The sequence below is a fragment of the Xyrauchen texanus genome, chromosome 24, assembly GCF_025860055.1.
Source record: "Xyrauchen texanus isolate HMW12.3.18 chromosome 24, RBS_HiC_50CHRs, whole genome shotgun sequence".
Classification (NCBI taxonomy): Eukaryota; Metazoa; Chordata; class Actinopteri; order Cypriniformes; family Catostomidae; genus Xyrauchen; species Xyrauchen texanus.
Window position 1 is genome coordinate 19883591 of NC_068299.1, and position 13543 is coordinate 19897133.

At 36.4% G+C, this 13543-nt stretch overlaps 1 protein-coding gene across 3 annotated transcripts in view; it reads left to right on the plus strand.

Moving 5' to 3' along the window:
• The window catches only part of LOC127618174 (vinculin-like), a 77744-nt gene that overhangs the window by 39826 nt on the left and 24375 nt on the right, over nt 1–13543 (plus strand). For 2 of the 3 annotated variants that reach the window (XM_052090470.1, XM_052090471.1), the window contains exons 7-12: nt 1889–1891; nt 5192–5282; nt 7046–7193; nt 8854–9007; nt 10453–10628; nt 11476–11666. In XM_052090470.1, coding sequence (XP_051946430.1) covers nt 1889–1891; nt 5192–5282; nt 7046–7193; nt 8854–9007; nt 10453–10628; nt 11476–11666 — 763 coding nt within the window. Of the gene's footprint in view, nt 1–1888; nt 1892–3933; nt 5043–5191; nt 5283–7045; nt 7194–8853; nt 9008–10452; nt 10629–11475; nt 11667–13543 lie in introns of those variants that run through there. The other variant, XM_052090469.1, reaches the window with a different exon arrangement.

The window sequence follows — 13543 nt, forward strand, 5'->3', positions numbered from 1 at the left end:
TCTCTTTTAAAGGGAAAATAAGGCTTTGACTTCATAGTTTAACACTTGTGCTCATCATCAAACAACTTGAGAGACTTCAGATGACATGACGACGTTTGCAGTAAGGGAATATATGTAGCAATGTTTCTCCCTGGTTTTTACGGTGCATTGTGGGATTTTTTTAGGGAACTAACTTTTCAGTGCACTGGAACGATTTTGCAATTGAGACAGCCCTAAAAATGTCTAACTCCCTGATCAGTGCCCTGACTACTGAATTAGGAAGCTGATTGAGACGCACCTAGCAATTCAGTCCACTGTCGGCCTATTATTTTCAGACTATTTCCAGTCTTGCCAGTGCAGCTCCTATCTACATGAATGGTGGAACACTGAAATTTAAAAAACAGTTGTTCAAGAATATGATAAAAGAGCATATTTCAAATCAGCAGGTAAAATATGACAGTGCTGATATCATAAATTGTGCTGCTTAACCTCAGATTATGCTAAAAAACACAATGTTCATGGCTTGTATAGCTAATGCACATGCGCGTTCTTGAGATGATTGATAGGCGATGTCTGTATCTAAAAGGTGATTGGCTCTTTTAACTACAAGACGGGACTTCCTTTCTACATCCTTTGACCGTTGGGTGCTACAGGTGCTACATTGGCATTCCAATTTTTCCCATTAATTTAAATCGAAGTGGCCCATCTCTGCTAAATTTTCTCTGGCGGAAATTTCTCAGCAGTGACCATTTCCATAAAGCATTCTGAATGAAGTAATTTACTATTTTTATATATTGTAAATTCCTGCAATACATTTTAAATATATGATATTTTATACTTTAAAACAATGACTTAGTGTCAGTTTCGTGCCGCCTCCGGCTGTCTACAAAACTATGGTGGGTGTCTTCATGGAAAACACTAACAAGCGTTGCACTCAGTGGATTGTCATTTGTAACTGCAAATCTCGGCAATAATAATAAAAAAAATTCCATTGTCGAATAGTGATGGTTTTGGATAGACTAGATTGACAAATGCTTATCAATAATACTCTTATGGCTAAAAATATTTACAGTGTTCAGTGACTAAACGGTCAATATGACTAAATGTTACTAAAATATGACTAAAATGTCAACAGTTTTCATTGACTATAACTACATTAAAATGTCCAGACTTTGTCAACTAAAACTTCACAAAATAAGATAATAGGATAAGGTTGACTAAATATGATAAAAACTAAAAAGGACATTTGACACAGGGCTAAGGCTAAATAAAAAAAAAACAGATGACAAAATTAACAATATTATTCAGTTACCAGGTCATTAGGAGTGTATTAATGTAAAGCCAATGTTTACGTGTTCTTAACGTCACTTTTTTGATCAGTATGGTACCACCTCCGCCTCATTTTGAGCCAGGAATAACCCTGGGTGTATCTTTGTTTTCATAGAGTGTTTTTCCCTGAATTAATTTGACACACCCTTCCAATCTGCTATTGTAATTATCTGTTCCATTTCTAGCACTGTTCACAGTCAGGCTTAGAATTCAGTGACTACATGATATGATAGTCTCTAAAAACAGGGGCCTAATAAACAAAGATAGAAAAGCATCACCATATACAGACATAGCATCAGTGACAATAAGATAAATGATCTAATAATTTCACATTGACAAACTCCACTGAACTGTTACTGAATAATTTAATCCCTCACACTGACTGATGACACCCTTCGCTTGCTTTGCATGCATATTAAATATTTCCATATCAAATCACTCTACTCTCAAACCTTGTTTCCTAAGCTTTCATTTACTTTGCTGTCACTTTTAATTTTCTGTTTGCCCTGATATAACTCTTTAAACATTTATTTTGTGCTCTCTTTCTTTTCTGTGTTCTTCCATTTTTCCCTTCCTATAGAAGGTAAGCTCAACTCTCTCCCCCTCTGAAATGCAACAAAGTGCATGCTAGATCATTGTGTTATATACAGGCTGTCTTCAGCACAATGTTGCTAACTGTATGGGCGTGTGTGTGTGTGTTTTAGCAGCCATCCCTGTTTTATCTCATGTTGTCCAATAGAAGCCTTTATTCAGCCTTGCTTGATATCTTATAATATATGCTGATTTGTGCAATGGATGCTGTTTTTCAGAAACCCAACACAATAACAAGCACTTAAACAATAAATGTGTTCCATCTCACACCCTCCACATCCTTCAGTCTCATAGAGTCTCTCACTCTGTTTCACTGTCCTTTATTATATGTCTTTGGAAATTTCTACACCAAGTTTGGAATTATGTAAATGTTTGCTGTTTCAGAAGGAAATTGGTACTTTAATTCACCAAAGTGGCATTCAACTGATCACAAAGTTTAGTCAGGACATTACTGATGTAAACAAACATCTTGATCAAATTTAGACAGGCCCCATTTCCAGCAGCCATCAGTCCAACACCTTTTCCTTGAGGACTCATGCTAAATTGCTAATTTGGTTGTAGAAAATCACTTGCCATTATATTAAATACAGTTTAAATATATTTGGTTTGTTAAATGAAGCTTAACATTGTATCTGTGCTTGTTTTTGAGTTGCCACAGTATGCAATAGACTGGCATTTCCTTGAACAGCTTTCTCTAGAAAATCGTCAGTCAATCATTGTTTTGAGGAATGAAGGCTATACAATGCATTAAATTGCCAAAAAAACCCTGAAGATTTCATACAAAGTTATACACTACAGTCTTTAGTTGTACATCTGGAAAAGACCCAGGTAAAATCTAGATGCTTATTCTTTATAAAACTACTTATTGTCTCAAGGAAAATTAACTGGCCTGTCTCTGAACTCTTGTGTTCTTTAGGAAAAGAGCATGCGATGAGAATAACTAATGCACCATTATAAGGCAAGGCTTAGGTTTCCTTTATACCTGGATATCGTTATATATTTAATTTCTGTAAATATAGATAGAAAGCATCTCAGATGGATACTTTGAACAATCTAAAATAAAACATAGCTTTGATTTGTTTAACATTTTAATCACTACATAGTTCACATGCTTCCATTTGTTGTTTCATGGTTTGGCTACTAATATGTGAAAAATAGTTATAATAAAGAATGAGTACATTGGCTGTGTCCAGACTTTTGAGTGGTATATACGTAAACAGTCATTTCAGATTAGATTTTTCATGAACTTTTACAATGAAAGGATATGATTTCTGAAGTAAACCGCTAAAAACTTATATGAAAAACAAATTCATATGGCATTATTCTGTACTTTGCAGCTTGAGAATGCAACCCAATCCTGAGCTGACTTTATCTAATAATGCACATGAATAGGAAATTCCTCATCTACCTACAAATAATGTGATCTGTCTTGCTGGATGTTGATTGGTTGGTTTAAAAGCAGCAGTAACTGGATAGCAGGCAAAGTAGGCAGAGAAATGGATTGGGTGGATAATTTGTTGTAGCTGAAAGAGTCCCGTTGATTTTATATTTGCTTATGCCTCCCACTTTATCAATTCGCTTCAGGATAGCTGCACTCTAAACTTATTTTGCCTCTTTGATACACATTTATGAAAGCAAATTTACATGTTGACATCTAGCTCCAATAAATCTATTTAAACTTTCGTAAAACAAGATACATTTACTTGTGAAGCAAAATTACATATTGTAAGATAAGTCATGAAAAACTAAAATACCAACAACAACTTTTTGCCAATGGGGGAAGAAAAATGAACTTGTTCTCACTTAAACTTAGTCTATTTTTCTCACCCCATTGGCAGATAGTATTTTCTTTTTTTAAGCATAAACCTACTGGTAACTCAATTTTGTCAATTTATGCTTAAAACAAGAAAAAATATTAAAAGATACATTCTCTAAAAATTCTCTTAAATCGAGTTTTGCCACTCAAGTCAATTTATATTGTTCATTAATATTTCGATATATTTCCTATACTGTATATACTTATATGTGTGTATGTGTGTGTGTGTGTGTGTCAATCTTGCTGCATATTTTGGAGCTGTGTGAAAGATAAATTTGTTTGTCTGCGCAAAACGGTACTGTACTGCCATACACTAATGCTCTAGCACAAGATCTGAGATGGAGATGGAGTATAATAGCTGCTGGGTAGGCAGCTGGAGCAGGTGTAAGGGGTTAATTTCCTGCCTGTCTGCCTCTTCTGATTGGCTTTGACTTCGGTTTAAGCTGCCAGAGTGTCTCCTGCTGGAAACACCACAAGCAGAAACTCAATTATCAATCCTTTTTACCATCTATTATTGTCTTGTCCTGCTGAAATGTTTGAAGACAATAAAATAAATCTTGATTTCTAAAGAAAATGTGAGTTGTGCTTGCTGGTCAAAACCTGCCCCCAGGACAATGAAGTTATGTACACTACTCCAAGCTTAAAGAATCCACCCCCACATCTTTTTGATATTCTGGTGCTGAGATTTGACTGGGGCATGCTGCTTTGCAGTTGCTAGGGTGTTTTGGTTGTTGCTATTCTGATCCCTGGATATGTGTGGTGAACCTTTTCAATTGAAGTGTATGAGTTTATTAGATTTTTTTGTCTATTATGTCATCTGTCAGATTAAAATCGATAAATCATGTCCATCACACAAATGATGTTGAATTAAATAAAGTTTTGTCTGGAAGAAGAATAAGTATGGTGTTTAGTGATAGTGTTGCTTGATAGTAATAGTGACTCAAAGCTGAAAATTCACCAGAATACATTTGATCTTGAGCTGTACTCACACTGAACATGATTTTAAACCAGCGCCCTTCATTTGCTTATACCTATTATAATCTTTATTTGATAATTTTTCCGAAAATGTATATATTGAATAGAGTGTCTGCACAAATTGCAGATTACCTTGCTGTAGACTGCAGATTAGAGGAGCAATAGACACAGGTCACAGGTTCTCCTTTAAATGTGTGTGTGGTTCAATGGAGTGTGAAGTGATGATTATGTGATGTCTTCTCTTACTTTGTGTGTGATTGAGAGAAGGAGAGACTCTTCATGCCCTTCAGAGGGAAAGGGAAGGGTCAATCTGTGCTGCAGAGACCCCTCCCTTCAGCATCCACTCTTTCATGTGAGCAAAGATCACATATACTGCAATTACAGTACTACTATAGCTTCATAACCTCTCTAATCCAAGCTGTGAAATCCTGCTCTGTGGGCAAATTTGGTAAATATGTTTGTCTTCATTTGTGACACTAACTTCATTCTTTCTTCCTGAAGGACACGGAGGCCATGAAAAGAGCACTAGCACTGATTGAGTCAAAGATGGCTCAGGCTAAAGGCTGGCTTAGGGATCCTAATGGTCTACCAGGTAACATGAATAACTACACATATAATCGGTTGCTCCGGGTTAGAAAATGAGGAATCAACTTTTCATTGATATTTTGAGATAAATGAGTTCAATAAACTAAACATCACATAACTTTCAAAAATAAACACTACTTCTCCAGTGAAACATGATAATTTATTGCAACAAAGCTGCTTAAAAGGCCCGTTCTATGACCTTTTGCAAATTTCTTATGTCAGACAGATACATTCGAACACATGGATACATGACCGTCCACATTTACAAGTCAAAGACACCTATATGTGATTCAGAAACTTGGCCTGCCCATTCACAGTGAGGTAATATGGAGAAAATAGGACAAAAATTATGTTTCATAATACGATAAGAATTAATGATTACAGTAAAATGTGGGAAAGTCTGTCAAAGCTTGAACTGTTGCCCGCTGTGTGTAACACCTGCCACTATAAATGTCCTGCCGAAGGATCCCAACGTTGTATCTTATTTTACATGCAAAAAAGGTGCTTACATATGAGTATTACAGGCACAGCAGCTAAAAATGACCTGATAACTTCTGAGGATCAAAGAAATGTTAGAAAGTGGTCTTAAAAATAGTTTTCTGGCACAGGGCTGGAGTGCCTAATTGTGAGGACTGGGAGAATTCCTGGTGGGCCGCTCAAAATATGGGCCGATAGGTCTGCATGCTGATTATTAAACTTTCAGTCATGTGTCACATAACAGTTGATAACAATCCATATCTGGTATATAAGGATTCCTAATTGCATTCTGGATTATAGCGGCCTATATTATATATAATCTGTACTGTTTTATCATCTCACCCAAACAAATGAAAGACTGGGCTGTGAGAGATGATACATTGGCTGTTACGCCATCACATGGACGCTTCACATGACAGCAGGGGAAGGATTGCATAAAATCCAGCAAAAACAGATACTACAGTATATGAATGGATGAATGTGCTTCAGGTAGCAGATCATGACATGTTCGATACTGACTCTAGTCTCACAATCTCAGTCAGTTAATCTCTGCAATCCTCCTTGCAGTGCAGAATTATAATAATAAAAATATTCTTTATTCTTCACAAAATAAAATTATAATTAAAGTAAATTAATACAGATGCAACTGCACGGCACAGTACAAAATAAGGGGACTTTAATGGAACAGAGTGCCCGATCTACTTAAAGAGACAGTATTCATATTGCCAGTGTCCATAACATTTACATTCCAAGTAAAAAAAAAGTACAGATTTGATACTTTTAGTCTTTCACTCTTGTTGGAATGTTTTGTTTTTTTTATCATTTATCCTTCAGTAAGTTTCCCTAGCATGGCATTGCTGCACATATTTGCACTGAATATGTTGCTATGTTTATTGAAATATCTAAAATACAAAGTGCTGAAAATTTGAATTGTGAATCTTTACATCTTGAAATATTAATGTACAGTTACAGTTCTATAGTGTTATTATTTGCCTAGGTAGACTTTCAAATACACTTGACATTAAAATGTACTTACTTTTTATTTTACAACAGATGCAATGAAGTCTTATTTCAGAAGACTAAATTCTAAATGATTAAATATTTTTGAAATTGTTAATGCCATATGTGGTATAAAGACATGGAGCGCTTATATTAATAGTAATTGCATATATAGTATATTTTTGCCATGTTCCATTTTACCGTTCTCATTTTTGTTTAATAGATTAAAGATGTGTGTGTGTGTTGTGGCCTAGCTCTGCTTCTCTGACTGCTGCTGTGAATGTTTTCGTAAAGGAGACCCAGGAGAGCATGCGGTGCATCAGATCCTGGATGAAGCAGGAAAAGTAGGAGAGCTTTGTGTGGGGAAAGAGAGGAGAGAGATTCTGGGAACAGCCAAAACCCTCGCCCAGATGACGGATCAGGTGTCAGATGCGCGCGCCAGGTATGCCCCCTTCAGTGCACCTAGAGAAAGTGGAAGTACAATCAGACTTGTTAGGGCACAATTAGTAATCAGTTTTATCACTAGTATGGGTCAGGAAAAATTCCATCCATCCATCCTTAATATTGTGAGGTGAAATTTTGCAATACTTTGAAATATTGGGAAAAATTACATTTCAAAATATTGCAGTGATTGACCTCACAATACTGTAATAATATTATAACATCTATATTTTTTGTTAAATCATTACATGAATGTTTTTGGAAATAACTAGATTGAGCACTACTCGAGCAAGTGTTTCCGACCAAAATACAAACTAAAGTTTATTAATTTTTATTTGTAATTATATCAGTATATATTCTACATACAACTAAAATGCAAGGGATTCATGCAATGTTAAACACACTGGAACTGCATACGCTATTGCCTGTGGATGTTTTTTACTGACACTGACTTGCCTTTGCTACTTCTATGGCTCCATGATGAAGTTCAGCAATTGTTGCGCAAAGCACTTAAGTCCATTGAACATGAATGAGAAATGAACGAGTTAAAGATTGCAATACATCACAGTTGTGAATTGAAATACACTAATTATAAATGGTAATTATCTTGTCATGACACAGATATCAATATAATATCATATTGCCAGGTCCCTGCATATTCCTTCCGCTAATCACCAGCCCATTATATTGCTGATTCAACCACTTAATAAATTACTCAGTTCAGCATATCACACAGAGAGTAAAATGCCACCACATGTTCCTATAACGCTCATGTGAGGTGAATTATGCATTAATGCAGCTGTGTGCAGTTCATAATGACATTCATTCACCTTTATGCAACACATTATAGCTGTGTTTTGTGCCTCAGGGGATTTAACAGCTTGTAATTAACAACACAAAAAAGTGTGTCAGGTTTTATGATCAACGCATTAGATGTTGTTTGTTAACCGTCTTAATTCTCCAGGGATAATTTATCCCTGAGTGCTGAATGCAGGGGAAAGAAAGCAACTGTGTGGTGCAGTTTGGGCCCAGGTGTCTGGGATGTTTGGAACTGCAGAGAGTGAGAGATCAGACACTGGCTTCTGACTTCATTAGAGAGACTTAAGGAAAGCAGATTAAAAGCTGAAGGGCTGGATAATCGGAGGCCGCCGTGGCCCACTGCCTGCTCACAGATCACCCTCACACTCTTTAACTGACCTTTCAGATGATTATTGCATGTTAATTTCATACAGTGTTTTCTAGGTTAGTTTCTTTTCAAGAGCATTTCAAACATTTTTAATCTCTAATGCTATTATGGTGTCATTCTCTCCTCTTTGCAAAAATTTTTGCCTTTTGCTGGTTTTCTTATGATTTCATACAAATCAGTGGTCTAAAACTGGTTTTGCTTCAGGACCCAGATTTAACATTGGACATCAAGTGGGGACCACATTAACAAATATAACCTGTATTGAATATTCCCTTAGTCATATTTTCTTTTAGCTTACATAGATGGATGTACAGCCTTTAAATGTCGAAAACAAAGACATGGGAAGTGTTTTCTACTCCTTTTAAAAGTTAAAAATACTTTTCACTTTGTTATCTTTTGGTTAGTTGCATTTTATAATGAGCATTGTTATTTTCTGTTCTGTCTGTGACCCTATTCTTCAATGTTGTCTATCCAGAGGTCAGGGTGTCACCCCCATGGGCATGCGAAAAGCTCAGCAGGTAGCTCAGGGTCTGGATATTATGATGGGGAAAGTGGAGAATGCTGCTCGGAAGCTGGAGGCCCTGACCAATGCCAAGCAGGCCATTGCCAAGAGAATTGACACTGCCCAGGTCAAAATCAATGACTGTTTAACAGAAGCATAAAGATACTCTGAGGTTCCATTAGTGGTTTTGTGTGTTTAGACTTTATATTTGTGCTTATGTCATTGTGGAGTCTCCAGTTGTAGTTTTGAATGGAAGAGATTTGAAAATGCATCCCAGAGGTTACATAGGTACTTAAAGACATGTCCTCATCTAAATGGCTGATTGTTATTTAGTGGCGATGTGCTGTGTAATAAGTATTTAAAGGCTGTATCTTAATTCTGATCCAGTTCTGTAGAATTTTTTATTCTGATTGGTCAATCATGGCATTTTGCAGCTAAATTGTATATTTAATAATCAGCTCTGGCAACCAACTCTCTACATAGCTTTGATAGTTTGATGTCTCTTATAGTAATCTGTGGTCTCTTCTTTCATTATAAAAAAAATCATCTCAAATTAATATTTTATGTCCATTTATTTATTTATTTGTAGCAAAGAAATAAGTGGGAGAATGTAGTCAGTTGGTCATTATCGCATAATAAACCTTCTCAGGAAGGAATTTTGGGTAGATTACTTCTGAAACGTAATCTGGTACTGGTTACAAATTACACAACTAAAACTGTAATCAGAAACCTAATCTTTTAGACTACACTTGTAAACTAATCTAATCTGATCATCTGATTTTAAAGCTGAAGAATGTAAATTTTCTGTGTTAAAGTACCTCCTTCTATCCCAGTTTAATATGAAGAGACAACTATGAGTAAGCCATCAATAACCATCTTTCTGTGGCACTTTGAAAATTGCTGGACTTTCTCTATGATTGACCAACAGCAGATGAGGGGCATTGTCAGAATTTTTTTTTTTTTAAATAAAGTTTCTTTTTTCCATTGGGTGGTGCACAAATTACATACTTCAGATTTAAGTGTATTAATTATTGATTTGAACTCCTTTCATTAAACTTTGGAAGTTTATTCAGGACTTTATTTGGGAATTATTTATTATTCAGGACAATTTTCTGAAGAAATATAAAGAGTTTTACATTTGTGGACATAAATTGTGACCATTATAATGCATTCACAAATTGTGTATTTGTGTTTGCACCTCCTCATGAACACACAGTGTCTGCCAAAATTCATATAGAAACACAAAATTAATCCAGTCTCCATTTGGGATTATGTTTCCAAATGGAAAATTCTAAATATGTTTGCTATTCCTTTAGAAAATAGTGAATAAACTTCCATATTAAACATCAGGTAACATGAAATCAATCACATTTTGTCATTGCAAGTCAGTGCAATATGCAAGTCCCTTTAAACCACGTCGAACACTTTTGGGTATGACCGTGTAAATCTTCATGATCATCTCTAAATTGTAATAATAATCCTTAAATAATAAAATTATTATGCATAAATGATTTTTTTTTTTTTTTTACTTAAGAACTTACAATTCTATTGCACATGGGTATTTCTCTGCAGAGCTGGCTGGCTGACCCTAACGGTGGCCCGGAGGGGGAGGAGAACATTCGTGCTCTTCTGGTAGAGGCCAAGCGCATTGCTGACTTGTGTGAAGACCCTAAAGAAAGAGATGATATCCTGCGCTCCATCAGTGAAATTGCTGGGCTCACTTCAAGACTGGTCGAACTTCGTAAAATGTGTGTAATTAAAGACTTACAATACAAATTGTTGAAATCCTTTAATTGAAAGAACATTCATAGTAGGGGGCCTGGGTAGCTTAGCGAGTATTGACACTGACTACCATCCCTGGAGTCGCAAGTTTGAATCCATGGTGTGCTGAGTTACTCCAGTCAGGTCTCCTAAGCAAACAAATTGGCCCGGTTGCTTGGGAGGGTAGAGTCACATGGGGTAACCTCCTCATAGTCACAATGAGTGGTTCTCGCTCTCACTGGGGTGTGTAATGGGGGGTGGGGTAAGTTGTGGATTGATCGCAGAGAGTAGCATGAGCCTCCACATGCAGATTCTCTGCTGTGTCATGCATGACGAGCCATGTGATAAGATGCGTGGATTGATGGTCTCAAAAGCGGAGGCAACTTAGACTTGTCCTCTGCCACCCGAATTGAGGTTAGTAACCACGCCACCACGAGGACCTACTAAGTAGTGGGAATTGGGTATTCAAAATTGGGAGAAAAGGGGATTAAAAAAAAGAAAAAAAGAACATTCATATTGTTTTCATTACTTAGTTTTTTCTTTTACTTGATAACAATCATGCCAGTTTGGCATGTTAAGAAAATGTTATGTCTGTCCTCAGCACATGATGAAAAGTGTGAACATGATAAACTCTTATGTTTGCAGTTAGGTCAGATAATGTAGCCAAGATTACGTGCATTGTGATACGCTTAATAATTGTATTTTCACATGTGAGTACTAAAAACACGTAACTGGGAGAGTGGCATGTTTTATCTGCATTGGATCTCTTATTTGGTCTCATCCTCAAATAATTTTGTTGTTAAAGTTTCATGTCTGACTCTTTCTATGCCATAGGGGTAAAGGCGATACTCCTGAGGCTAGAGCACTGGCAAAACAGATTGGCACAGCTTTGCAGAACTTGCAGTCAAAGACTAGCCGTGCCGTGGCCAATATGAGACCCGTCAAGGCTGCGGTTACCCTAGAGGGCAAAATGGAGCAGGCCTTACGCTGGATCAACAACCCTGGGGTTGATGACCGTGGAGTAGGTGAGTGCCAACATCACAGATACTTGCTGGCCCTCTAAAGCAAAAAGTTACGGCTTAAATCAGAGGGCATCATAATCAGTTTGTAGCTTGGCAGCCCATTTTCTGAAACAAATTGAATCAAAGGCCATTGGCCATTTTGTGGCCATAATTATGGTATCTGTCTGTGTATAGCCTAATGGTCATCTAAGGCCATTACTTTTATTCCCAAAGGATGACACTGGCATGTTGGGAACTTGACTCCAGACCGGGAACTTGACTCCAGACCTTTTTGTAATGTGACAAACGGCTATTTCCTCTGTCCCTGTTGTATTCATAGTTACAATATTTCAAACCATAAATAGCTGTCTAGTGTCCTATTCACAGCAGCTCATGTTACTTTCAGACTGACTTTTAAGTAAGTCATGGCGTAATTTTAGACCAGAGATGTTCAGTCCTGCTTTAGGACATCTACCTTCCCAAAGCATTTAGGACTAGGGCTGTGTTCCAATTCATTTTTATTTTATTTTATTTTATACCTTTATTTAACCAGGAGGTCCCATTGAGATTCAGAATCTCTTTTACAAGAGAGACCTGGCCAGGGTAGCAGCCAAATCACAACAAATGCATACATAACAAACACCAAATTACATTTTCATGATAAAAGAAGTACATAATATAAAAAAAATAAAATAATAATAATAAATAAATACAATGAGACTCTTAAGAAAATCAAAAAAATGTCTCCATCACGACACACTTTACAGTAGTTTTAAATTCATTTATGGACATAAGGGTTTCTAACTTTAGCTCTTTTTGTAGATTATTCCATCCCCAAGGTGCTAAATAAGAGAAAGCAGTTCTTCCCAGTTCGGTTGCAACTCGTGGCACGTTAAAAAGCAACCACTTTGAGGAGCGTAGCTGATAGGTACCAGAGCAGACAGAGAGGAGGTTACAAAGGTACAGTGGAAGTTTGCCACGTATAGCTTTATAAATAAAGATATACCCCCAATATATCTCCATAATCAATTACAGGCAGTAAAGTATCTTCCACAAGTTTCTTCTTAGCACTAAAATTAAAACAAGATTTGTTTCTAAAATAGAAGCCAAGCTTGACTTTAAGTTTCTTGACTAAAGCAGTAATATGTTCATTGAAGGAGAGCTTACCATCTATCCATATCCCCAAATACTTGTATGAAGACACTCTCTCAATGGATTTCCCATCCAAGGACAAGAGACCACAGTTGTCTAGTAGCTGTGCTCGAGCTTATGAGAAGACCATAAACTTTGTTTTCTGTGTATTTAAAACCAGTTTTAGACTCAGTAATGTGTTTTGCGATGCCTGAAATTCCTGCACTGAAATTCAAGTCTGAAGTTCCTGCACTGCTACTGAAATGGTGGAAGCCTGGGTGTAAACCACTGTATCATCAGCGTATAAATGTAATTTGGCTTGAACATCTCTATCCAAATCATTTATAAAAATTGAAAACAAAATGGGTCCTAAGATTGATCCTTGAGGGACACCTTTAGTTATCTCAAGAAAATCAGATTTATAACCTTCAGCATAAACACATTGAGTACGATCTACAAAATAATTTTGGAACCATGCAACCGCCTTCTCACTTAAACCAACTGAACGTAGTTTGGTCAATAACAAACCATGATCAACTGAATCAAATGCCTTAGAAAGATCAATAAATAATGCAGCAGAGTGTTGCTTCTTATCTAAGGCCCCAATAATATAATTTGTCACTAATGTAGCATTATATATTCATTTATTTACTTAAGTATACACTTAATATTTATATTAGTGTTAACCATTTTGTAAAAGTAATAAGGCATTTGAGGCCATTCTGTAAAGCAGTGAGTGATTTATTGGTTAATTTATACGTACTGAGGTA